The sequence below is a fragment of the Anabas testudineus genome, chromosome 22 (genome assembly GCF_900324465.2).
Source record: "Anabas testudineus chromosome 22, fAnaTes1.2, whole genome shotgun sequence".
Taxonomy (NCBI): Eukaryota; Metazoa; Chordata; class Actinopteri; order Anabantiformes; family Anabantidae; genus Anabas; species Anabas testudineus.
Window position 1 is genome coordinate 19,713,926 of NC_046630.1, and position 27,913 is coordinate 19,741,838.

General features: G+C 39.5%; 2 protein-coding genes across 3 annotated transcripts; one reads left to right on the forward strand and one right to left on the reverse strand.

Annotated features, from left to right (window-relative positions):
- The first annotated feature begins 176 nt into the window (after nucleotides 1–176).
- Nucleotides 177–14,319, forward strand: mapkap1 (MAPK associated protein 1). Of its 2 annotated transcripts, XM_026340147.1 has the most exons (13): nucleotides 177–327; nucleotides 2,371–2,819; nucleotides 3,757–3,795; nucleotides 4,112–4,201; nucleotides 4,664–4,812; nucleotides 5,955–6,127; nucleotides 6,222–6,398; nucleotides 6,800–6,909; nucleotides 9,037–9,144; nucleotides 9,811–9,951; nucleotides 10,867–11,004; nucleotides 11,838–11,935; nucleotides 12,968–14,319. In XM_026340147.1, the coding sequence occupies exons 2-13, from the start codon at nucleotides 2,537–2,539 to the stop codon at nucleotides 13,088–13,090; spliced, it is 1,629 nt and encodes a 542-aa protein (XP_026195932.1). In that variant the 5' UTR covers nucleotides 177–327; nucleotides 2,371–2,536; the 3' UTR covers nucleotides 13,091–14,319. The 2 variants fall into 2 exon arrangements, with proteins under 2 accessions (XP_026195932.1, XP_026195933.1); XM_026340148.1 differs by lacking the exon at nucleotides 3,757–3,795.
- An 8,387-nt stretch (nucleotides 14,320–22,706) lies between these two features.
- ajm1 (apical junction component 1 homolog) lies at nucleotides 22,707–26,466 on the reverse strand. Its single transcript, XM_026340242.1, has one exon. The coding sequence runs from the start codon at nucleotides 26,464–26,466 to the stop codon at nucleotides 23,194–23,196; it is 3,273 nt and encodes a 1,090-aa protein (XP_026196027.1). The 3' UTR covers nucleotides 22,707–23,193.
- Between the last annotated feature and the right edge of the window lie 1,447 nt (nucleotides 26,467–27,913).

Sequence of the window (27,913 nt, forward strand, 5' to 3'; positions counted from 1 at the left end):
TATTCACCAGGTGAAGTAAATTATTTTTATACGCACAGTACTTACTTATAACAGTTATGTGACTAATATACACATATTTAATTATATTCTTTAAAACTGTTTCGAACAACGTACTTTTGTGCAAAAACAAAATCCTTTTTCATTTGTCTTTTATTCTGAAGAAATTGAAACGGAAATGAAACAGAGCTGCTGCGCCTAGGTTCACCACAGATGATCTTGCTGAATAAGTTAGCGTTATTACTTATGAAAATAATTACTGTCACAGTTGGGACTATGCACGGATAAGATGGGGCATTGTGGACATTTCCTCGGATGTTAGCTGTAAAGGTGGGACGCCGTTATTAACTAGCCAACGTTAACCTCTCTGGGAGGCTATGATAGCAGCTAAACACAACAAGCTAGCACAGAAAGCTTCACAAATTATAATCCTGAACAAGCTAACTTAATAAAAATAGTAGTTGACATGGTGGTGAAATGTTTTTATTGTCTGAAAACGTATTGTATATATTGTAGATACTTTACTGTGAGAATACGGACTTGGGTTTATGTGTTATTTAACCTAGCCAGTTAGCGAGTTTCAGAATAGCTAGGAAACACAATAGCTTTGCATCTGCTAATGTCAGACTAGCTACATGAAAACATCACTATCTAAGCTAGTTCACTAACGCTAGGTTGGTATCTGAAGCTATTTAAGATATTCAGTCCAAATATAAGACAATTCCTCCTGTAGATGAGCTGTCAATGAAACTGTCAACATGTAAGGATTTATCTCAGGTGACTAAACAAACTTGACATCACACAGTAGCTTAGCATTAGCGGTGTTTAGCATCAGTGGGACTAACTCTGCTGGAAATAGTCTTCAAACATGTAATAAATGCTCGCACACAATGGGAACTACACCACAATGTATTGAGTGTCATCTGGTGTTTGTTTTCCAATTGTTACAGTGAATTCCTAGCGCCGTAGCGTGTCACAGAACCTTTAGCTAATGTTTATTGACATGCTAGCTTTGTTAAGCTATCTCTTTCAGGCTAATGTAACGTTTACACCCTGGGGATTGTTGTTTTTTCCCTTGCTCCCAGCTCTCATTGCCGTGTTGAACTTATCAACACATTTGTGTTCACAGTGTAAATACTGAGCACAGCCAAGCCGATTGTAGAAGACGAGGCCATAATTTTACTATTCAATAGTGTCCAGTCATGGCTAACGCCCAGTTTAAAGAGTCATTGACAAAATGACAAAGTTTTGACAAAACAGACTACTACTCTCCTGAGAGGGAGTAATAGTCTACTCCAGCTCAGCCATAAACACATAGATTAGATTATACTTGGAGCTTCCAAGTCAGGATTCCTGCTGCACAGGTTGTTTTTCCCCTCTTTCTCTGAACCCCCACTTTATGTTAGTGTAATATAAATTATTGGTGTACATCTGTTAATGTTCTGTGTCCTACACAGCAGAATAGTGCTCTATTGTCCATCAAGGTGGAAAAACATACATGCACGACAACAGCATCAAAAATGTGGATTATTTTAAGTCTTAAAACACAAATGATTACAGTGCACGTCAGTTGCAAGTGGGATGAATGGCAATTAGTCATCTTTTTGTACCTACAAGAGTTTAGTCTCTTTCAACCTTGGAACAGATGCTTACTTATCACCTTCTGTCACGACAGCCCATACTGTCAATTCTGACCCTTTGTCAAATACTTTCTTTACTGACAAAAGGATAGTGAATAATTTGTTTTGAGAAACATTGATGGTATGTTTTGTGTCATGCTGCCTTTTCTCAACATGTTTACATGGACTCAAGTAACCAGGTTACTGTCGGCTTGTGTCATGTAAATGGGAAACTGTAGTTGCTGTAATCAGGTTTGGGGATTAGGGAAACCTGATTTCCTGAGACAGATTTCTCCTGGAGAACTCAAATTACTTTGCCACGTAAACATGTAACCGGGTTTCTAATGGGCATCATATAAGAGTGTATGTGCATAGCAAAAGCTGCGGACACTCACCACTTTACTACTATGAGCTGAGTCTAAATGAGTTTGTTCACTACATATTTCTTTAGCCCAGGGCGGAGGAGAAATCAGATTACTCTTTTGCTGCATGTATACTCAGATTTCAATTAGTCAGGTTTCTTGAGTCCATGTAAACTCGTTCCCCGATCACCAGAGAAACCTGTTTTCTCTTGGTAACCTGGTTACTTGAGTGTATGTAAACGCATTGAATGATAGTTATATAAAAAGGTCCCCATTACATATCTGTAACATGAGCTTGGTAAATAAATTCACATTTTAACTAATATAATTACCTATGGTTAATACCTTTTATTTTACTTTAAACTGATTTGCTGTTATTTCCCTTTAAACAGATACTGGCTGTTTTTCTATGATGAAGCAGAGAAAATAATCAGAAAAAGGAGATGGAAAAGATGACTGAAATAAAGTGAAAGAGATCCTCTGGCATACAGGCAAGGAGGTGAGATAGAGAGAAAGCAGAGACCAAAGCTACAAGCCAGACAATATAAAGCAGAAGAAATGGCTTTCTTAGACAATCCAGCCATAATTCTGGCACACATCAGACAGTCTCATGTGACAAGTGATGATACAGGAATGTGTGAGATGGTACTAATAGACCAGGATGTGGATTTGGAGAAGTGCCAGCTGGCTCTGGTACCCGGCAGCAGCTGTGGATCAACGGGGTCAGGCTCCCAGAGTGAAGGGGGCAGCAGCATTACGGACAATCATGCCTGTGACCTTTCCCAGTCCATGGACATCACCTCCAGCTGGGACTTTGGCATCCGTCGGCGTTCCAACACAGGTAGGCTTCTATCTATATATATATGCCATAGCTAGTTAGCAGGATAAGCTTTCTGTCAGACACTTTCCTCCTGTCCTTATAGTGGAAGGAACCAGAAAGCATGTTCTGCTGTTTTTTTGTGGGGGTTTTTAATGTCTAATCTGGGCCAGTGGTTTACTGAGGCTCACATCAAATTGTGTGTGCTATTGAAGATTGTTTTTGCACAGATTGAAGGCATGGGCTTGGATTGCAGCTATAGAAGCAGCAATAGAGGAGGTTTGTACAGAACAGAGCAAAAAAGTAGATTTACCTTGTGGACAAACATAAATACAACATTGTAAAATATAAATGCATATGAAGTGATAAGGGAAGATGTCGATGTGTCTGTCAAAGTCAAGAATTAAGCAAGCTCAAAGAAGAGAAGATTATAGTTTGCCACCTTTTTTAAATGCATAGCAGTGGAATGTCTTGCAATGCTTTGCCTTCGGCAATAACCTTCATTTCACTTGCTGAAGGCAAAGGCAAAGCTCACTAAAAGCAAGCAAGGAGGGAAAACAACAACAGTAAAGGCTTGACACAGCAGTGGTTAGTTTGTCCAATTACTTGATGTGAGAGGAATAAAAAAAAAGCATTGCTCATGTTCTGGTCCCTTAAATATCAAGGTTTGTTATTATAAGTAACGTCATCAAATCAGTTACATGTTATAGTTTTATTCAAATGAAGATAAGCTCAGCTATATTAATGTGTTTTGTTTGGAAGGTAAATGTGGATTTGGTGATAGAAGGAGTCCAAAGGTAGACATTGTATCTCCTTTTGGCTCCTTGGAATTTAGTTTGGTTCAAATTTAGAAGTTTGGTGGTGTGCTGGTTGTGTTCCCTGGTTGTGGGTAGAAAGCTGCAAACCTCTTTGACTTTCGACCTTGATATTGAGAACTGACCTGTGGTGGCTGTTTTATTAGGACTCCAACAAGACAGCCGCAAGAAACCTGGGGCTGCTGGTAAGATAAAAAGGATGAACAAGAAGCTTTAAACGTGTCATTTGATTATATCCTTGTTGTGTGTACAATGCATACAGTATTTATGTGTGTGATGCTCTTAGGAATGGTTATGTCAGTAAAAATATAACATGACAGGGGATCATAGTGCCTTCCTGAAAACAAGCGTCCTTTTCCCCTGTGGAAAATGTGCTGGTATTTTCGTGATGTGGTTTACAAAATGATGAATTTCACCAGGTTTTTAGTGACATTGTATTGCTCTGTGTTGTACATTGTTTTGTACCATGACAGAAAGTTAAACATTGTTCTTGCTTTTCAGCCCAAAGACTTGAAAGGCTAAGGAAAGAACGGCAGAACCAAATCAAATGTAAAAACATTCAGTGGAAGGAGAGGACATCCTCCCAGTCAGGTAGTGCTTCTTACCATTTTTAATTGCATACAGTACCTAAAAATCAAATTCTGTTGTAGTGAATTGTGAAAATACCTCAATTCTGAATGAGACAGCAGAGCAACTTCCAGCTGCCATCAGCAAATAGGCTCTAACCTCACACAACCTCCTCTCCACTATAATACCTAAAAAAAACAATCACCATTCACAAAAACAGTATAGGAAGATGGAACAGACAGCACAAGGAGAGAGAACCAAGGAAGAGGCTGAAACTCATAGAGGACAAAGGTTTAGATGCAAAAGAGATCAGACAGATATAAAGGAGGCACATTGAGCAGTATTAGAAGCAACTTAAAGCATCAGAGTCTCAGAGACTAGCATGTGACAGGCCTAAAACTACAAAAAAGATACAGCATATGACTGTTACTACACTGAAAATAACCTTTGCTGCATGTTGTCTTTGTTATCATGGATTTTGTCCAGTGGAGGATCTGGGGTCTCTGTTTGAAAAACGTGACTTTAAGGACAGGCCACGGACAACAGGTATCAAATCCACCCTCTCACTGCGACTAGAGCAGTGTCCTCAGCAGCTCAACAATCCCTTCAATGAATACTCCAAATTTGATGGCAAGGTGAGTTATTCCACATTTAATTGCAGTATCTACTATAAACAAAATCTCTTTAGTATAGTATTTTTTTTCTGGCAAACAACTAATAAAAACATTTAGTATCTTTTCATATATGGTAATGTTAAGCAAAGTAGAAAAAGGCAGAATAGAACTCTAATACTAGTAGTCAGACAAATGAAACAGGTGAGCCTTTAGTAGAGTGTTACAATTAACTGCACCTTAAGCTGTAATCTGACTAATCAGTCTGCAGTTATCAAAGTCACTTGAATTTGCTATTGCTAATAATATCCTACAAATTCAAAAATATAACATGTAATAATACCAGCCCATTTCAGCTTGATTCCTCTCTAAATCTTTATTGAAAATGCCTCTCTTAACAGCTACTCTACCTCCCAATGTCTCCCTGGTTCATCACTATAGGGAAAAAAAAGTCTTAAAGTCACTGGAGATTGTGTCTTTTTCTTTCCATATTCACTCTGGTTTAGATGTAGTAAAAACTAGTTATGATTCAAACATGCGGCATGTAGTCACCTATAGACCCCATGCTCAGTGGTTCGACTCCTGGTTCCTCCTGGCTGCATGTCAAGGAGTCCTTCAATAGATATGTCATTATTATTGTTGTTGTTGTTGTTGTTGTTCCTGTTATTATTATTATTATTATTATTATTATTATTATTATTATTATTATTATTATTATTATTATTACTACTACTACTACTATTACTACTACTACTACTACTACTACTAAATTTTAAGGACACATTTATATCTTTACCTCATACATCAGATTACAATAAAAATATTGTTCCTGAACAACAATCCTAATACGTGTGATATTAGCAGTGACAAAAATAAGCAGCAAATAAGCAATGACAATCATGATTATAAAATCTAAAATCTATACAAACCTGACTGTACCCTCTGCCTATTTGAGTCTTTGTACTGCATTACTTGTATAATCTTTGTATGTTTATTTCTGTTAAATCACCTGTTATGTTTTGTCTTGCATCATCAGTAAATCACACAGAGCAGTGTTGATTTCTCTGTGAGGAAGCTTTAGCTAGCTTTTCCTTTCACTCTTCACCATATTATGCCCTATTCAAACTTTATCTCTGCATCATGTGCTCACTGTCTTCACGTTTTAGGGCCATGTTGGCACCACAGCCACAAAAAAGATCGACGTCTACCTCTCAATGCAGTTGGCTCAGGAGAAAATACATCCAATGACAGTAGTGACCATTGCAAATGCACGTGTCCATGACCTCATTGGGCTCATCTGTTGGCAGTACACAAGTGAGGGAAGAGAACCTAAACTTAAGTGAGTACAAATGCATATTATTGTAACAGCAGTTTCTGTGCTGCACACACTTCTTCTATCTCTCTTAACACTCACTTGTCACAATACTCCGCAGTGAGAATGTCAACGCCTACTGCCTTCACATCGCTGAGGATGATGGCGAGGTGGACACTGATTTCCCACCACTTGATTCCAATGAGCCAATCCACAAGTTTGGTTTCAGCACCCTGGCCCTGGTGGAGAAATACTCCTCGCCTGGCCTTGCATCCAGGCAGTCTCTATTTGTCAGAATGTGAGTAAGAAATATGATGAACATAGTCATGCATTAATCAGCGTGTGGCTGAGTATGTATAATATAATGGCTGAACCAAATAATGCCATGTTGTACACATTCTCAATATTCTTTGTTGTTTAAGAAATTAATTCATATATTTTGTGATGCTGATCTGGACCTGATGATCTAATGATAAACAAGTGTACAGGAACATGGTTATTGTTTATTATTTTAAAGTTAAAGGTATGATGTGAACAGAGATAGCTATAATACAGTTGATTCAGACAGAACAAAAGAAGCCATTAGGATGGACAGTCTAGAGTCTTTAGTTGCACTGTTGCACTTTTACATTTCTATCTGTGTGGATCATGATTGAGATACGTAGACATCCTTAAACTTTCTCCTTGTTTCGATTTTAGAAATGCTGCTCATGGTTTCTCTCTAATCCCCGTGGACAGCCTGAAGGTAACCATGAAGGAAATTCTCCAGAAAGCACTCAAGAAAAGGAAAGGCTCACAGAAAGACTCGGGTAAGGACATTTTTACTTGTATGTAACTATGGAAGCTATTGACACATAGATACGATGACATGCATGATATGCATTTGCCTGTGCATATCATTTACTGGGGGTCTAGCTGGTTATTATCCCTTTCATCTTTCCAGAGAAAGATTAATACAGCATATGAGATTTGCTAATAAGGTTGTTACCTACTGTCTGTCGCAAACCACCCAGATAAGTAACCTAAACCACCCACCCTACATACACACATTTACACGCACAGATATGTGCGTGTTTGTAAAGGGAAAACAAATATTTGGATGAGATTGTTTTAACAGCACCATGAAGAATTAGTGCTAGCTTTGTGTCACATCCTGGAAACAAGGATGAAAGGAGCAGGCACAGATCACTGGAGGCTCAGACATGTTCTGGAAGGCTGAAATTGAATATGACCCATTTAGCCACGTGGCCCGTGGCAGTAGATAAGGAAATGTCGAATGGTGCTTGTGCACATTATCAGGGAAACTGTGATGACATTTAGCTAGGCTGATGGCTAGGCCTCAGACGATGGCTTGTGTTTTAAATTGCAAATGAGCTGCCAGAGCTAGGTAAAGTGAGTGTGCATGCAGGATGTTTGTACATATATATTTTCTAAAACCATTACTTGCTTGGGAGCAGTGATTTCTTAGTTTCAGCTGAAAAGACCGTAAGACACCTAGAACCAAGTGTCTGTTATGCAAGTAAACAAATGTTCCTAAATAAATATAAATGGGTGAAAACCTGCAGATCCACTAGTATGGTCTTTTAAGTTTAGCTTTGAGTTTTAGAAGACAGTGGCATGTGCATGCATTGGCGAGAGACATGGACTTGAAATGAGTAAAATTAACTGATGATAAAACATGTCATGTTTTAACTGTGACTAAAATCTTCTTTTTATAAGATGAACTTTTTTTGCTCAGTAAGCACTGGGGCTCTAACGATTCTCCAAATCCACAGTTCACTTTAGACCTTGGTTTGCTTTGTCTGTTTTTTTATTATTAGTTCAAAACTTTCAAAACACAGTTGAAGAATTTTTTTTTTTTATTAGAATTATTTTACACTGTAAAATTGTAAATCACAGATGTAGGTCTGGATTTAAATGTAAATTACAGCAATTTAAAAATATAAAATATATATATATATATATATATATATATATATATAAATTCCCATTCTCAACTCCTGCAACATTTCATAGTGAAAGAAAGTTGAAGCTGGCGGAAGTAAACTAGAGCAGTCAGATAAAGAACAGATTAGAGTGGTACTACCTTTTTCAAATAAACTATTGAATTATTAATAATTTTTACTCTCACCTTATCTTAAGTTACCTCTTTTACTCATTTATTTACTCTTCGGGTGGCCTCAAAAGCCATGTATAACAGAGCTGACATTTTAAGAACCTGCCATTTTTATGAAAGGGTAATTGTTTCCATATGTCTTTGCACTAGTTTGACAGGCTTTTTTAATTTATTTCTTTGTGTCTAGAAGGGAAGGGAAAAGAAAATAAAGTGTTCAGTTCCAGTCTAGCCTGCCCTTGTTTGACCTTGTGTCCATTTCAAGTCAGTCATAAAATGACAACATTGCAGTTGGAAAACAGACAGTACTCCACCCACTCATAGTGTGTCAGACACATTTATTGATTCAAAAAGACAAGATCTTCAAGTTTCTTATGGTTTTCCTTAAGCTGCATTATCCTAAAAAAGCTAAATGATGACCATGGCTTTCGCTGGCTCGTGTAATGTTTATATTTTATTTTTGACCTAAAGGGGTCATATAGAAGTCGATCCATTTAAGAGAAGCCGAAAAGAAGAGGAGTAAGGCTAGCAATTTAATAATGGGGGGTAGAGGGAGGGAGTACCACTCACTGAGTCCTAGCTTTTGTTGGTCACTGCCAAAAGAGTTTGGGGCTGAGGTGAAGTAGAGCTGTAGTGACCCCCAACACCCCAAATATAGAAAGACTATGTCTGTTCCTATATAAATAAATTCACCACAACTCCACATCACTACAAAGACAGGCTGACAAGCTCAGAAGGAGCTTTGCATCATCAAGGATGAGATCTGTCCCCCACCCAACTCGGAAACTTTGAACAAGAAAAGCTAAGGTTGCTTCTCCAACAGGGCCCATGTATCGTCTGGAGAAGCAGGCAGAGCCAAATGTTGCAGTAGACCTAGATTCGACGCTGGAAGGTCAGAACACTCTGGAGTTCTGCCTGGTCCGAGAAAACAGTGAGTATTTCCCAGTAGGTCAGTTGTTAGACAGAATTACCCTAGAGTACAAACCAAATTAGCTGCTGGTAAGAGATGCTTTGCTTTGTTTAAACAGCAACTGTGTAAAACTCTAAACTATAAACAGTTGTTCTCACCTGTAGCCAGTTAAAACATGTGACCCAAAATGATGAGACCATGTCTACTTACAAAGGCAGGCTGTTTTTACAATCTTAGACCCACTGAGCAAATTGTGTTTGTGAACCTGCTTTGGTGCTGTGTGATCCTCAGTGATTCTTGTAGATACACCATATTAACAAGATCCAACACATTGTCTATGTTTGTACAAAGAGGAACAAGGACCTGTCCAACAGCACACTTCTGCTATAGTTGTAACCAGGCACTTCCTGTTTGCACCCTTGTGTAGTTGTAGATAGCAGACAAGGAGGTAGATGAAAACAGACTGTTGACCTAAGACTCTACACTGAAGCTGTTCAAGATAAAATTATGATCAGCTGTGCCCAGGCCTGTATATGTGATGCTGAATGTGTTTGGAAGTAGGTGCATCATTCCCGATGTTTTTCTTCTGAAAACTGGGTGGATAAATATACTTCCTCAGCAGTGCTGGGTTTCATATATTTGTTGTCAGCACTACGCTTTTCAAACTGATTTTCTTGTTCTCTCCAGGCTCCAGGGGTGAGGAGAGCTCAGAGGAAGACCCTCCCATTGACATCACCACAGTCCAAGATATGTTAAGCAGTCACCACTATAAATCTTTCAAGATCAGTATGATCCACAAGCTGCGCTTCACTACAGATGTCCAGCTAGGTACATACAATACAGTTTTCTTTTTCACAATGGATGTAGGAAATATTTCATATAAATGATCATGTGCAATTTACAACACCACTATTGGCAGATTTAACAGAATGGATCCCTCCTTTCAGACCAGGCTGTTGTACTAGGCAACTGTGAAATGCTGGGAATTAATTTAGAACGATGGTCATAAGTTAAGCTGACTAATATGAATACTTGAATAATGAGTAAAGCAGAGTTAAAGCTGAATAAGTTGGTAACGTGTTGTAATGAGAAAAAATAATTTACAAATGTTTTAAATCATTAACTGGAATCTAAAAAGTCAGATGCTGCCTTTTGATTGACACATAGCATTATCTCTTGTCTCTTTATGTGCAAGCTATCACATTCAACAATGTGATTGGCACCTGACAAATTGTTGACAGCTGTGTGGAGTTTGGCTCTGTAGTCCATACTTGAATAAAGGTCATGAAAGTGTATTTAGAAATGGCTAGGTTAGAAGCAGAGTGAAACATAAAGAGCTGTTCTCTAATGTAAACTCTGAGCTGTCACCACTGGTGGCTTTGAGCCTGCTTGAGGTGTCCTCATTCTGTCAAGTTCTCCCTTTTCAGGGACTTTCACATGCTGTTTATTATCATTCAAAACAATAAAACTGGCAACTGAACAGTGAAGCTTGGCTTTACAAAGAATTTACAAGTGCACGTCAGCACCAATATAAAGGAAATGGCATCAGCAGGCTACACTACACTTAAGGTATAAATTGTTTTACTCTATTCGAGTGAAGTTCAGATGCTGTGCATGTTTCAAACAAAAGAGTGGAAGGGTTGTGTAATGGTAATAAGATTATTAAATAGTACGATTTGCTACATACACTGTGGCTGCTGTTTTACTTCATGGACATTAATTGACATACAACTTTTTGTTCAGGCATTTCAGGAGAGAAATTGGAGATTGATCCTGTCACTAATCAGAAGGCCAGTATTAAGTTCTTGATTCGACAGAAACCCATCTCTATCGACTCGGACCACCTCTGTGCCTGTGACCTCGTAGAGGAAAGAAGTCCCAGTGAGTGAACTGTGGAAACAGCTGCTTACTGTCCTCATCTGTCTGTAACTGTACAGGACATTCACAGTAGAAACCACCTCAGTGTCTTTTGCTCCTTTTTGGTACATACAGATGTGGATAAAGGTGCTGATGTGCTTCCACAATTTTCCCAGAAATAACGGAAATTTTGTACATGTCATGCAGCAACAAACAAATAGCTAAGAGGCAGATACACAAAAGACAAAAATATTCTATTTATCACCTGTGACTGATACCTGGTACAGTGTAACTTTGAGTCCAGTCAGAACAGGTGGGTATTGACAAAGACCCGCTGCAGTAAACCTGATTAGACTGAGCACAATTCAGATCTGTCTCACAAAACCTGATTACATTAGGTCATGTTAGAGCTGATTGAGCTAATGAAGGAATAAATTAGTCACTCTCATTCATACTGTAAATGATATATACACACACACGCTTTGCTTTTTTCCAATCAAGATGGCACAAATCATGGTAGTTTCTCTTTTCTCACATGTAAATCCTAAACATTCATTGTGCAACAGATTTCCATTTTACGTAAACTGATGTTAACAATGTTTCTTCTTTGAAGATTTGGTTAACTGGTAACTAATCGGTGGATCATTTACATTTTCTTTTGTTTTACCTTGCCCACATCCAGTGGCCATGAATTCTGTCAGGTCTCAGAGGATCTGGCATCATGGATCACACATAACTAACCCTAACTCAAGACATGACTGAAGATATGTAGACAGGAACTAAAAGGACTTATATTAGAATGATCTGTGTATCACTTCTGTTTTCTAATTAAACACGTTTCCCTCTCTGTCTTACAGGTCACGCAATCTTTAAGCTCACTTATCTCAGCAACCATGACTATAAGCCACTCTTCTTTGAGTCTGATGCTGCTACCGTCAATGAAATAGTGCTAAAGGTGAGTTCTGGCTGAGTATAGGCTTTGGACTGTTCATGCTGCAGTATAACTCAAATTTTATAGGACTGTTCCAGGTTGCCATTCATTTGGATATAATAGAGTAGATAAGCCCTTTTTCAGACATGGAATATAACATTGTTAAAACAGCAGCTATATGTAATTTATATGACATTTGTCACTTTTACCTAAATGTTCATTTGGCCATACGCACACAATATTTGTATATGTACGAGATTGTACAGTACTACAAGCAAGGGTGAAACCTTTGGTCAGAGTATGGTAGGGTCAAGCTGTGAAATTGTATCTCATCACATAATCATATTATCAATATATTATAGTCCTTTTGGAGCTTACAAACAGGTACTTGAAATCCCCAAAATGTGCTTGTACATTGTCATATTGAAAAACCATGTAAGTTATAGTGAGCAGAAAGTCTGAAAATGTGTGAACAGTCCTTCTCTAAAGCGACCGGTTTTAGCATTACTGTGGCTGCATTCAACAAGCTAACCCAGCAAACAAACAAGACAAAACACTAGGTGTTGGTAACTTGAAACTTTGAATGAGACCCAAGTTAGGGTCACAATCAGAATCAGTCCATCTTTGAGCTTCAGTCCTGAAATTAATCCAGCAGCCACGAACAGGCTGGAACTTAGAATACACACACATATACTGGACCTCTCTGTCAAAAACAAATCAGTCCACAGTTTGTTCAGATCCTGAGAGGATGGAGAAAGAGAGACTTCTGAGTTTGTCCATAAATCCTGAGGTGGAGTAGTGTCTGTTCTTAGCACTCTGCTGCTGCTGGTTTGCTGTTTCAGAGTGAATGGAGTGTGAGTATTCAGCCATGACTGTGTGATCGGTGCCTGGACCGGTGGTGAAAACACAGCGTTCAGTCTGACCAATTTGCTTCATTCTTAAGAGTTTTCCCTATTTCAGATAGCAAAGGCCTGTGAGTGTCAGACATAAAGCAGAATTCCTCTTTAAATATTTTATGAATATAACAGGATGTTACTCTACTGTTTTGATTTTCAGGTGAATTATATCCTGGAGTCCCGGGCCAGCACGTCTCGGGCTGACTATTTTGCACAGAAGCAACGGAAACTGAGCCGCCGGACCAGCTTCAGTTTCCAGAAGGATAAGAAGACTGGCCAGTAGACGGACTGCAGCTGCTCAGCCTTAGGTCTGTCAGTACAGGTGCAGACAGACGCACAAGCAAGGCCTGACAGTCCCCATGCACAGACAGCATCAGGCTAAATAGAAGTGGAGACTGACAAGAAAGACAGTCAGCGAAGACAGACGAGATGAAAGCAGGAGAGCAACAGTGAGGAAACGGGCCAGAGAGACGGGTCTCTGCTTCAGCTGAGCGAGGTGGGAGTCTCTGAAACTCGATAGGTGAAGAGAGTCCACGAGCAAAAACAGACTCATTCTTTTTCTAAAAATGAAAAAGAAGGATTGTAGGACAGAGCGGTGGCTGTCATTTTGCTGTTTTTTGCTTTTTCACTGCCTCGGAATTGAACGTCTGTCCTTTAGGATGGATCTGTACGGCTTCAACACGTTGGTTGTGTACATCCACCAGACAAATCTAAGCTATGTGATAAATGTTTGCTTCTGTTCTCAGTCTTCAGCAAATCACCTGAAAAGAAACCTTTTTTTAATGTATTGTACATAGACATTTTAAAATCATCAATAGTCTATCCTGGATTTTTAAAATACTCAACGGCCTTGAATCCAGATTACAAATCCTTAACATTATCCACACTCGTGACATACGCGCATCACACAAACATGTTATGACACCCTTCAAAAGCACTGAATCAACACTGCTAATACAGTTTGCTAGCTTTCCGTTTACAGTATTAGGTCCATCTAAAGCTGAAACAAATTTCATATAATGGAAACAATAATTTCATAATAAAACCGCTTCAACAGACTGAACTGAAAGTCTTCATCGAATTCTTGTATTAGACTTGTCCTGTTTGAGTTTTTTGGTCCTGGCTCAGATTCAAGTCATTTAATATTTGTTTTCTGGTGATACAGACTTAATACAATACTTATTTACCTGCAGTAAAATTGAAATAAATATGTATTTCTCATATTGAAATAACAGTTGTATCCTGTACTTTATACCTACAGCCAAACGCTGCAGGTACTGGTTTAAAACAAGTTTATATGCTTCATGTATTTATAGGATATGAATGAGTGACGAGTCCTTCTGATGTGAAGACGTCTCACTCCTCTGGGTTTTTTAAGCAGTGTTGAAGAGAGTGGAAGTGAAGCATCTTTTTTCACAACCAATCTTTGACTACGTGCAGGCACCGGCTGCATTAATGTCTATGACAGTTGATCTTCTGCTGAGGTTTGCCAGTTTAAAGAATAAACCTACTTTTCCACCACATTTTATCTATTTTTTCCTATTTTTAGCACTTTCAATGATTTGTTTGAACTGTAACGATACTAAAATTAGCTTTGCATTATAAGTAGACACGTATAAGTAGAATGCATCAGTTTCAGCTTGGTGCACCTCATAAACTGGCAATCACCCAGCAAACATGGAGCTCAACTCCCAAGATGTGTGAATGTCTTGGTTGAATGCGCTCTGTAGCCTACTCGTTTATTATTCAACAGAGAAGTTGACAGTACCAGTTCAGGTACCATTTAAAGGACAGTGTGGGATGTTTTCAAGTTCATTGTACAATGCTGACATGGCAGAAATATGCTGATCATTTGCTGTTCCTGTGCAGCTATGCAGTCTGACTAAATGCTGAACAACTTCTCATGATGAGATGTGTATTCAGAAACATTAACTGAACATGATAGACTGTAGAAGAGCTTCTCCAAAGTCAATGAAACAAATGACAAATACAGTGATCACAGGAGGGAAAAGATTTAGAAAAAGGTATCTACTACTCCTCATGTTAAAGTAAGAACTCTCTGTGTTCAGAAGCAGCTTTACCTTCAGCTAACTTTGAGCATATTGTGCATGCAGAAAAATGTGATTATTATTTGAGCAGAATGTCACAGAGTGTATTGTCTCTAACCATAAGCATCAGCTAAAGGAGGATATACTGTAAGTGAAGTCTGAAATACCCATAGAAAGAATTCAGAGAAGATGCCTGAAGTAAGTTCTTCACAGTGTTGATGTCAGCTTACACAAAATGTGCAGGACTGCTGTGTTACATAATCCTCATCACGTGTTCAGTACACGCTAGAATTTGGCAACACCCTGCTTCTTTGTACTCTAAGGACATCACTGCCAGCTGCCCTCCTCATTAAACATGCAGGTGGGGATCCTCTCACTGTAGATGGATGAGTCAAATCGAAGACTTGCCTTCATCTTAGAAAAGTGCTTTAACAACGGTGTGAAGACACAATAGAGAACTGGACTTTTGACCTCTCCCCAACAGTCAGACCAGAGAAGGCCGAACACCAAAAACTTTATCTCATCTTCATCATGTATCAACTGTTAAGATGAGTTTACTTACAATGAACAGGCTGCCAGACCTGCTGACGTTGTTTGGCATAAAGCCTTCCTCAGACCATGAGGAAGGCTTTATGCCAAAACCTGAAGGCTTTTTGGATTTCCTGACTTTGTTCTGGAGAATATAGAACACATAGTTTATTTGAGGCACAGCAGCCAGCTGGAATTCAGCAGATGAACGCCTGTTCTCGCTTAGGCTCTCTCATCAAGATGCAGTTTATGACTTTCATAATATCTATGGCAGGGTTTAAAACACTCCAGGAAATCATGTTGTCTTTGATTGGACATACAGTTCAACAGGTATTTACTTTTTAAAAGTTTGTGGTCATTGAAATGTTTCTTTAAGAAAAAATGATTTAGACACTGCTCTAATAGCACATTGTATTCACTAGTGCAAGTTTATTCATTTCAAAGACATGATGAATCATTATGCTAGTAAGGTAACAAACTCATACACTTTATAACTGGGTTATCTATATTGATTTTGTGGCATAAACAGTTTTATTAGTTATAGCTATTATTAGTTATTTGATCATCACTTCATATTGCTTTCTCAGGCAATGTCATTACTTTTATTTCATATGTTTAAATTCTATATAACATTTGCAGATAGATATGATGCTTAAATTAGTCTACAGCTGTGATATGATGGTGACAGCACAGCCCTGCACTGACAATTGTCTGGAAAAAGCATTATAACAAACGGGTAAACGCTGACATCTGGTGGTCAGTACCAGTATGAACCTGATGTGGCTCCCATCCCAAAATACACTGTTCCAAATGATGAGTCCAGATTTCCCCTGTTCCAGAGTGATGGGTGTATCAGGGTAAGAAGAGAGGCGGGTGAAGTGATGCACCCATCATGTCTAGTGTTTACTGTACAAACCTGTGGGGGCAGTGCTATGATCTGGGGTTGCTGCAGTTGGTCAGGTCTAGGTTCAGCAACGTTATGTGTCCTAAAGAATGAGATCAGCTGAATACCTGAATATACTGAATGACCAGGTTATTCCATCTTAAACATGGACTGGCCACCACAGAGTCCAGACCTTAACCCCATTAAGAATCTTTGGGATGTGCTGGAGAAGACTTTGAGCAGCAGTCCGACTCTCCCATCATCAATACAAGATCTTGGTGAAAAATGAATGCTACTCTGGACAAGAATAAATGTTGTGACATTGCAGAAGCTTATTAAAACAAAACCACTGTGAATGTGTGACGTAACATAATATTAGAGTGTGTGACTTTTTTTTTTTAGAGTGTGTTCATTAACTCACATTCTGATCTCTTACTTATACATTTAGTCATTTAACAGATGCTTCTATCCAAAACGACTTACAGTGTGGTACAAAGGCAGTAGGGAGGCCTTGCCTGAGGACCCCTACTGGAGGTAGGATTCAAACCCCCCTCTTTCACATGGAGGGCAGCTATCCGGGCCTTTATCTTTTGGTATAAAGGTAAAATTACATGAGACTGCTGCTGATCACTAGAACTACATCAACTAACTTGATTGAACTTACTGCATTTTCAAACCTGTTACAACGTTCAGCTGTTCATCTCAGGGTTATATAAGGACTGGTGGAGATGCTGTAATGAAGCGCAGTTAGAGGATTATGCAAATGAAGGGCTTATGATGAGCAGGGGTTCAGAGACCACCAAGAGTTCTTGGCCCATCTCACAGACTGACTCATTAGTTGAATTCACTGTAGAGCTTTGTGTTGGACTGGGTGTTGACCACACTGTGTCTGTGCAGCAGGGTCATTCCAAATACAGTGTGGATTGCTTTTTTCCAGTTAGTGACCAGAGGTTCGGCTGTTGGTCTGTGTACATGTAGAGTGATAGTAAACTGATTGTAATAGGTGAACTGCAGGTGGAGGACACAAGGCTGTGGTTCAAAAAGAACTGGAAGAAATAGACTCTTTATTTTATTTCCCTTTGTTGTCCAAATTAAACAAACACAACACAACATGAGAGACATGGAGTGAGTGTGTTTCCAGTTTGCTAAGCGTGTGCTGATTCTGGTCCATTCAGTCACTAAGACGTTCACTAAATCAGATGCAGTCCACTGTGTCAGCGATGCTACAGTGAACTAAGGAACACAGTTTGACATTGAGCCCCCCCGACCTCTTCTTGCCTTGGATTCCTTTACTCAAATGGCCTACATTCTGAATAAACCCACCAAGCACTCACACACTCACCCACACACACACACACACACACACACACACACACACAGCACTTGTATTGATCGTGCCTACAGTGGAGCTGGTCTCTCGAATGAACAGCAGTAGCACTAATGTGCTGCACTTATCTGAGCGTCCACAGTCCTGTCAGCCTGCCAGCAGTCACAAAAGATGCTTAGCCAAGCGGCTTGATGGCCAGCCAGAGCAATGAGGCCCGCTTTATTTTACCCTTACTGTTTTACATTCTTTCACTGTCACGGCCTACATTCAGTGTGCACACACACGTGCACACACACACACACAGCTGTAAAGACATACCCAAGGAGGCTCAGTGATTTATTGATTTATTGAGAAATTAAAGGTGGAGCATGCAGCATGCAGACATGTAACACTGCAGGAACAGTGACAGGGAGGGGCAGCTCATCTTTAGACTCTGAGGCTCCATCCGGACACACTAAAGTCCCTGAAGAAAGAAAGAGAGGGAGGGAGAGAGGGAGGGAGGGGGACGACAATGGACAGGAAGGGGGACAGAGGGGATGGAGCATAAAACGAAGCAGGACACAGAGAAGAGACCACCCTGCTGCTCTGTGTGTGCTCTGAGTCTTAAAGCAATACTTTAAATGTACTTCAATAGTTTAAAATACAAACTTAACAGCACCACAAGGAAACTCTGCATGTAAAACCTCCAAAGAGGGAATGTCAGACTAAAAGACTAACTCTAGGAGATTCGTGATTAGCTAGTTAAACCCAGACAGATGGAGCCTGAACTTAAGATCACTGTGCATTGACCACAGAGTGAAGACAGATTCTGTCCTGCGTGTCTCAGTGTGCTATGGTCACTCTCACTTGACAAATGAGGACAGAGATTAAATGTGGGGAAATCAGAGGGGGTTGCTCAATGGAAATGTGCCAAACTGGAACTGGAACTGGGGCAAGGATCCTCCAATACCCCCCCTTTTCTAATTACTGGAGTCTGAGAGTGGAAGATTTCTAGACAGAGTTCAGTGACATGTGGCCAGAAATCTGGGGAACCAGGACATAAAGCACCAACCATGATGATCTGCCCGACCACTTGACCCATGGTTACATGCACGTTTGTCACATGTGAACTAGTTTAAAATCTAATAAAAAAACATTGATGCACTGGGCAGTTTTTTTCTAATTCTGTTTGTTTCAGGAAGACCTGCGAACCGTGGGAGAGGACCCAAGTGCAGACACAGCAGACTAAACTATTAATGGTGGTTAAGGTTTAACAGGTGAGAGCAAGAGAAGCCTGATCATAATCAAGGCAGGAATAAATATCTAGCAGGCAAACACAGGAGAGAGGCTGGGAAATAGAGGCATGAAGTAGTACAAACAGGCTGACAATGAAGGAGCAGGGCTAAGGTAGAGGCCTGTCTATACGCTGGAAGAAGAATCCAAACCAAACCGTGTGGGAGTGAAGATGTGACCACTCCACAAATAAATCAACAAACCATCATGAATCTGTGGTTAGAGTCACGTTGCTGTATGTGTGGTCATGCCCGTCTGGCTGTCAGGAGAGACAGTTGCTCCACTTTTACCAGCTGTACTTTTACTCAAGTAATCTGTTTGTACTGTACTTCTGCCACCTCCGCTCTGGATGCACTAGTGCCTTTTTGAAACTGTAAATTTTGTGCCCTGTACATGTGGCTGTTGAGGGTGCGTGGCAGGTTATTGGGGTGTGTGCCCCACCCCATATTAACCCCCCCCCACCACCATGGACCTAGCTGTGGCCCTTTCTAACCGCCAGGCTCCGTTTACCATATGTTTGAACCATATGCTTCTGGTTTGATCACCATGTAAAGCCTGAAGGAAACAGACTACTTACTCTCTGTGTGCTGCTGCATTTGCAGATAACAACAAAGAACTAAACTAAAATAAATATTTTTGTGGGTCTAACACCTCCTGCTCCTGGTGTTTACAGGAAACCCAAAAGCTTGAAGCGGCCCCAATGCTTCTATCCCTTTTCCTGAGTAACTTACATGCATAAAAAATAGATTGCACTTTTAAAATAATGTAAGTTGAAAATCATAGTAGTGCCACAAAGCAGCCATTCAGGAAGATGCAGAGTTTCATTTTTTGCACTGACTGACAACTCCCTCATGATTTTTGGCTCACAGCAGCTCTTCTTTGCTTGCAAACACTGAGCCTTGGGTGGATCATGACCCCCCTCACCTGTTTCAATTTAACCTGCTCATTCTTTTGCCTCTCTCCCTGCTTTTATTTTTGTCAGCCACATAAAGTTTCAAGCATTGTGAGTTTTTATTGTATTTTAGAAAACAATCCCGTCTTTTAGTAATGACTTCCGTACAAACAGTCCTCTCCTTTATTATATCACCCTGTGAGGGATCACGTTACCTCCTCACTGTGACGAATCATTAAGGATGTGGCTGTGCGATAGGCTTGGACAGACTTCACCTAAAGAACAGACACACAACAGAACCCACAGTTCCCATTCCATTTATTAGATATGGTTTATAAATAGACACACTCAGACACATGTTGAAAGTATAAAAAATACAAGATTACAGGATTTTCTAGATGTTTTTTATGAGGTCTCTTCTTCATTGCCTTTGACACAATATTTAATTTGAATGACTGACAAAAATGGGAAATTCACTTTTTTTTCTTACACAGCATAGTAGTTTCCACTTTCAGCCATTCATCGAGCAAGTTACTATAATTAATGTTGTGTTAAATGAGATCAGAGCATAGAAAACAGAATCACATGCAGCCAGCAACTGTACACCATATTCTGAATGCCAAACAAGTGGAACTCAGTGAAACTGATATTTAAATATATTCATATATGTGCTTCAAGTTTCATTGTACTTTGTCTTACAAACTCTAAGGAAAGCTGATATCACGAGGGGGAAAAGTTCAAATGAGGAAGAAAGATTCCTAACTGGGACACAACAGCTTATTGAACCCTTACTGAGGATTGACAAATGCTCATCAACATCATGGAGATACATTGAGTCATTTGTCAAACGGGAGCCGTCAAACCGTTTTTGAAACAGTCTGAATACTAGCTAGACTTGTAATGTCTTAAATCAACACCAGTGTGCTGGCTGAATATATGAGCTTTAGAAAGCTACAGAACCAAATGTACTGTTGTGTGAGGCTGCATTAATCAATGTTCGTAAAACATCTGCAACCACGGACCAAGGTAATGATTCTGAGAAGGACGGCAAAAATCACAAGTAATAAACCTAGTGCAGCACAAATACACAACTAATGTCTCCCTCAAGCATTCACAGTGACTCCAGCAAGTATTCAGAGCCCTTTCTTTTGCTCCACTTGTTGTGTGATAGATCTTATTATAAACAGGGTCAAACTTTTGCCCATAAATCTAAATTCAAAAACACACAACAGCAAAATGAAAATAATTTCTGCTCATTTCTCACTAACAGAAAATCTGAAAATAATTCTGATCATGTGCATATGCTTTACTTTTATTTCTCTTGAGCTTTGTCCAAACTTGAATTCAAGTCCACCTGCTGACCACTGAACTGAGATTGACAGAAAGGCACACACCTGTGTAAATGAGGTTTCTCTATTCACACTGGATGTCAGGACAAAAACCAAGACATGAACTGTCAGAGACAACGTTTGTGGTGAAGCACAGATCAGGACACAGACAGTCTGTTCTGTTCTGTTCCAGTAGCACAGTACTCTCAGTAATTATGCAGCAGAATGTTAAATTAGGGAAGAGCTTTCATTTCTGATCTTTAATAAATGTACAAATACTTCTTAAAAAAGTCTTTTTGTTATGCGATACTGAGTATAAGTTGGTGGGCAAAAATAACAAGTGCATCCGCTGTTTTATGGAAACAGCGCAAGGGTCTGAACACTTACTAAAGCCAATGTACATATGTTCCATATATTGTAGCTACTGTGCCAAACCTGGCTCACCTTGTTCTACAACAATAACTCCTTCTGCTAATTCATATATTTTTATTTGTATATCTAAAAAATACAACTTATCAATGTCAGTATTATAGGAAATTGCATGATTTCTTGGTATTATACCAAGTTTTGTTTTTGAAGTAGATAACTCTCACTATTCACAGTGTTTAAAACCAAACAGTACAGGCCAACACCTACTGTGTGGCTGGTAACTGGCACAATTTCACTATCCAAAAGTGAGGCTGCTTTCAAGTCCAGCACTCTAGAAACTCTGCAACACAGAATTAAAGAACTACTGAGGTTAGCGTTCCTCCAAAGTATGCCATTAGAGTCAGTAATGAGGAAATCTTAACTTTCACTACAGTACTTCTATCTCAGTAACATCAAACTTTTGTGCCTATTTATACAGACGATTCAAGTAGCACAAGTGTCTGTTTTTTTTCTCATGTTTTCATGAGGATTTATGTTGCCACCAAAAATGCTAACATATAATATAATATAATATAATATAATATAATATAATATAATATAATATAATATAATATAATATAATATAATATAATATAATATAATATAATATAATATAATATCCTTGCACAACTCCTTGTACAGGAATGTGTTACTTTACCCAAGCAGCTTTGCATAGACAGTATTTATGTAGCTAATAAAATAACATTTCACATCTTCTGCATGATATATGGTTGAAGTCACATATGAAAAATATGTTCTATGTTGTACTCACTTCCATAAATTGACTCTCTGATTGAAAGAGGCCTCAGAGAGATATAGTATTTGCTAATCATTTGAAAAAAATCAAAACACCAAAATGTCATCTTAGGTAATCCCTACGAAAGGGAATATGTAACAGTACATGACCGAGATACAGATAAATGACTTGTGGTGGATAAAAAGTATGTCCTTTTTTACTTAAAAAATTAAAATACACAATGTACTTACTGTATTCATATTCCTATTCTGCACTTGACAGGAAATATTCTGATGAAGAATAATACTGACCAAGCGGACTGAATATATATCATTTTGATAACAAAATACTTATCTACAAATGTTTGTAATTGGATTGATATATAAATTTGTGTAACAATATATATGTATTTCTATACATACAGTTCACAGCGAAACTGAGTACACGCCTGTGCTATATTGCTGAATGTTAAATGATTGGAAATGGTATTGTTTTACAGTAATTGTATTGTTTTTAAGTTAAAGTGTAGTGATATAGTTCATAATTAAAAACTTCATATTTGGTCTGGAGTGTGTATAACGCAACATGGCTCCACGTGGTAAAGAATTAAGTAAGAAAGATTAGTGTGACACTTTAACATAAGGCTAAGGATCCAAAAGAGTGTAAACCTTGCCAGAACTAAGACAGTAGTGCAAGTTGTAAACCTAAATAAGCCACTGAATGAAAAAATTACTCTAAGATAGGTAAGAAATGACAGCTGTCACAATGAGTAATTAGTCAAATATTTTTGTTTTGTTTTTAACTACTGGCTTCATTCCTCTTGGGTTGTCTAAAAACAAATACAAATGTACTAAAGGGACAGGATGTACTAATCGTAATTGCTTATTCTTAATATTTTTTTGAAACTGACCAGGTGTGTACTCCGTTTTGTTGTATACTGTACATATTTACAACAAAGGTGCACTTAAATAATATCATCAAGAAGATGCGGAGTGCCTACCCAGTCCAATGTCCTGGGCTCAGAGGCAGCCATAATCATGCACATAAATTGTTTACCGGTCCTTTTATCAATAGGATAAATAGTTGTGGGTGTGAACCTTCTGTTATTTTCTACGAACTCACAGAGCTGCTGATAAACCTGTGGGTATTCATGACGTAGGAAAACTCCTCGAATCCTTAACTCCCGTTGTATATTGATAAAACAGATTTCTCTGGCTTTCCTGCCTTCCTCTCCCTCTTTGTCAATGTCTGCTGTTCCTGGGGGTGGAGTGAGGATCAGTGTTTCCATGTCACTTTCTTTCTTGTGAACTTTTCTCTCGGGGCTGAAGGAAGCCAGTGCTACCTTTGCATATTTTCTGACAGTTGGTGCTTGGTTCCTTGGTGATGGCCCATCAGGCAATTGCTCACCGACAGCAATGGATACATTCAAGATGAAACATTCGTTTGGGTCATACTCTTTACCAGCTTCTTGCAGCTCCTTACAATACTCCCCTAGGTTGTCCTTGAAGCTTTCAAGCTCTCGGAGGGACAGGTATGTAGGAGACATGAGTAGACTATCAAGGCCATACTGCAGGAAGTCACTGGATGCTGCGGGGTTTGGAAAACCAAGGAAGAGAACTCCTCTACCTCGAGAAAGGTAGCCAACTTTGGCAATACGGGAGAAGGCTTTGTGGACTTCAACAGTCTCCCGGCAGTGTTTGATGATATGACGGCATGAACTACCAATTCTTCCATACAAGCAGCTTTCTTTATGAATGTCCCAGTCTTCCCTGCGACAGTTCCGAGAGCAGTAGTAAGTGTAGCAACTGTGGCAGGATTTAAAATATAGGCAAGCATTAAACATGGTTTCTGTTCTTCGGCATTTGTTGTTAGAGCACATCATTGTATCATCCTCATCTGGGCTCTGGTCTGGGGAGCACTCATCTGCACTCTTCATTGCATCACTGGCCCCATCCATATCTCGAAAAGGATCAGGATTCATTCTTATCGAGGTTGGCTGCTTGTCAAGCGGAGCTGGTTCCTCTGCTCCGACTTTTGAGCTCTTTCTAGAAAGAGATACTGCTTCTTCTTCATCAATTAACTTCTTTAGTTGATCCAGAATATCCTCACTTGCTCTTCTACTAGGTGGTTTGTAGTCAGTCACAAGGTCTGCCAGAAGCTCATCAAGTTGTTCAAGGCTTTGTTGTAGTGAGGCGTTGTCATGTGTCTTCTCTTTGGTTGAGCTTTCAAAGTCACGCTGACACAGTTCTGGACCCTCAGTACTTCTAGAGTCAAGAATGTCCCAACTGGCAGACCGTCCTTCAGACTTACTAAGGCTCCCTGGTCGTATGTCATTATCAGTGATTGTGATCTCAGGAGTAACAAACCAGAGTTTACTAGTAGTGCTCTTTGATGTTTCTGTTGGGCTTTTGTCAATTAATGAGTTATCAGACATTGATAAGGCTGCATAACGTCTTGGTGAACTGGAAAGATTGACTACCACTGGTTGAGGTTTGTCACCTGTGGCTGCTGCAGGCTTCCTGGAGTCAAGAAGATCATCATAGCTCTGACCCCGCTGTACAGGAAGAGGTTGTTCCCTCTCTACACGAGAGTTGAGAATATTGTCCCAGGACCTTGAGTACGATTTGGAATCTGTTCCAATTCTTTGAGGTTCCACACACGGACTGGCATACCAAGGGGGTAATGCAGGCTCCTGCTGGACTCTTGTTGGAGTGACTTGAGATACATAAGAGGCAGGATTGGTGGAATAACCAGATGCATCTGAGCCATACCAGTCATCTGGTTGTGCCTGAATGACTCTTGCATGTCTTCGGCCTTCTGTGTAATATGCCCTTGCAGGGATATGGTGCTCTGGTGGCATTGCATACATGTCACTGGAATAATAAAACCTTGGTGGAGCAGTTTGGATTTGATAAGACCTTGGATCATCCCCATAAAATATTCTACTTGGTGGTGTCTGTATGATGTATGGACCTGGTTCATTTGCTGCATAGGGTTTGGCATATCCTGTCTGCACAGAGTATGGATAGTGTTCCATTTCAGGATAATACGGTCGTGTAGCTACAGCATGCACCATTCGAGTCCTTGGATCTTGTACATATTGCACTTTTGGAGTATACATTTGTCCTGGTGTGTAACGTTCATTATGACAGTAAGAACTTTGCTGAGGAGGAGCAGTAGTAACATATCTCCCTGGATCATCTGCATAAAAGAACTTTGTTGGCACATTAGGACTAGAATGAGCTCTCCGTTCTCTACCATAATAATCACCTGATGAAGGCATTCTTTGCAAGGGAATCTCCATGGGTTGTATATAACTATTTGGCATGCTGCGTGAATATTGATAAGCCTGCCTACTCTCTGTACCCAATGAATCAGTGGGAGTTGGTGTTCTTGAGTAGGAGAAATGGCGAGGCACAGTCAGACTTCTACTGCCCCCACTGTGGTGCCTCTGCCAGGGTATGTCCACGTGAGCCGTCTCCTGTTTCCTTCCTGAACGATGTAATGCTGCATCATCAGGTTTAATGTCCACCCTACATCTGACATGAGGGCTAGTTGCTGGTTTATCTAGCCCTCCATCCACAGAGTCATCAGCAGCATAGTGAGGTGAATATCTTCTGCTGTCACCTATTTGAGGCTGCAACTTAATGGGATGTACTTCATGCATATGAGCCCTAGTTGCTGCATAGGATGACTCCCTTCGCGGCGATACCTCTGGTCTCTTGTCTCTTGAAGCCCTTTGGCACTCTCTGCCCTTCCTTCCTGAAGAAGAGGACCCTTCAAAAGACACAGGTGTGAGACTGGTCTGGACCCGAGGTGCACTTTTTGACCTGGTCCTTCTTTTTTGTTCTGGGACAGCTACTTCACTAGCCATATCTGCAGCCATCATTTGAGGAGTTAACCTGTGGCTAAAAATGTCTGGAGCGGAAAAGCGGTATCTTTGTTGGCGGCCCAAGGCATTCCAGGCAACATCTGGGTTGGCTGCATGCCTATCAGCTTTCTTGTAGGGGGACTCCATTGAGTATTTGTATGATTTTGGATACTCCAATGACTTATAGTCAAAGGTGCGACAGTGCCTCTTATTGACTTTGCTCTTACTGTCCTCCAGTGTGTTGTAATTTATAGAATCACATTGTTTGGAGTGTTGCCACGACTTGTAGTGTGAAGAAATGGGGATCACTTTTATATCTCGATGCACAGTTGATACCAGTGTGTCAGGTGGGTCTGTGCGTGTCATCTTAAAGGACCTCCTCTAGTGTTCTCCATCAAGTTGCTTTAATGTTGATGTTTCCTGGAGAGATAAAGAATTTCAGTCAGTGTCATTTAAAAAATAAAACCTTTAACCAGTTGCAAAGATGCTGTTGCAAGTCTCTGGACTAAATGTTGATGATAATGTTAATATTTAAAACAACTTTATAATTTGTACAAAAGCATTTATATGGATGTCAAGCATTGTAAATTACTAAGGGACTTACTAGGGAAGATTTGCTATAAAGCTTTTGGGTAAAGGGTTTTAGTTTTAGTCTTTCTACAGTATGTTTTCTGGATTATTCAAACACTGTAAAGAAATTTTATATAATCTTCTGACATCTGATTGACACGTGGTTCAATTTTATGCTTATGGCGAAAAATGTCACTTAAATTTCTTTGCCCACGGTAAAATATGAGAATCGCACAAATGTAATGTCTTTTCACCTAAAACTTGCCCATAGTATTCACAGCTTCAGAGCTTCATCACATCAAAAAACACTCAAGGCTCCTGGGGTTACTAAAGCTTGAAGGGTTTCAAAAGAATGGAATAAACTATTCTGAGAGCCATCTCCTCTTTCGATGTAATTTTGCATTTGAAGTCTAAAATAAGTTCCTTTTAATAAGCACTGACTTCGCATTGACTTCAATAATGGCAGTGTGCGGCAAATGTGCCCAAATATAAATACACAAGTCTAAATCTGTATTATTCTAACAAAATGCAAAGCGCTTTATCCAGAACCTGTGAGATTTCTGTATGTACTTAGTCTGTCAACTCTACAGATTCACAGTTTTACAAGTTCACCACTATTATTGCTTTGAAAAAGACTTGTTTATCTCAGGAGAATTTTTCTGTTTAATAGTAACAGCTGTTGAATTATTTGGACTAACTATTGTTAGCTCTTTCTCTCAAGCCAGTGAATACAATTATAAACTGTATCTGTTTAAGTGTTCAAGCAGTAAGTAATTCAATCTGCAATCAAGCAGTACAGATTCACAGTCACAGTCATTCAATTTAAACATTTACTGCATTAGTAATATTTATTGATGTCAGGTCCAGTCCCTTCGTTTTTCAAGTCTCCATGTTCGTCAAGTCAAGCCCAGTCTTCAGGCAATAGTACAACCCAGTTTCCAAAAAGGTTGTGCTGCGTGCTGAATGAAAATATAATTCAATCATTTACAAATCATTAAAACTATATTTCAGAAAAAAATATATTTATTTATTTTAAATCTGATGTTTCCAAACAGTTGGGGCAGGGGTATGTTTAGTACAGGTGAGGAGACCAATTACTTTAGTGCAAGTTACCCACGCTACATTTACCCCCTCATACCCCCCTCAACACAGAAACGAGCTTTTGAACTGTGCACTGATAACAAGTCCATCTTTCCTCTCCTCTTTAGCCTGGAGGATGCAGAGTTTGTGATTTCTATTTGTC

Bases quoted from the DNA above. Each gene is read 5' to 3' on its own strand.
- mapkap1 (XM_026340147.1), top strand. From the start codon at position 2,537: ATGGCTTTCTTAGACAATCCAGCCATAATTCTGGCACACATCAGACAG. The intron at 9,145-9,810 runs GTGAGTATTTCC...TGTTCTCTCCAG, and splicing joins CTGCCTGGTCCGAGAAAACA to GCTCCAGGGGTGAGGAGAGC. The intron at 11,936-12,967 runs GTGAGTTCTGGC...TTTGATTTTCAG, and splicing joins TCAATGAAATAGTGCTAAAG to GTGAATTATATCCTGGAGTC.
- ajm1 (XM_026340242.1), bottom strand. From the start codon at position 26,466: ATGACACGCACAGACCCACCTGACACACTGGTATCAACTGTGCATCGA.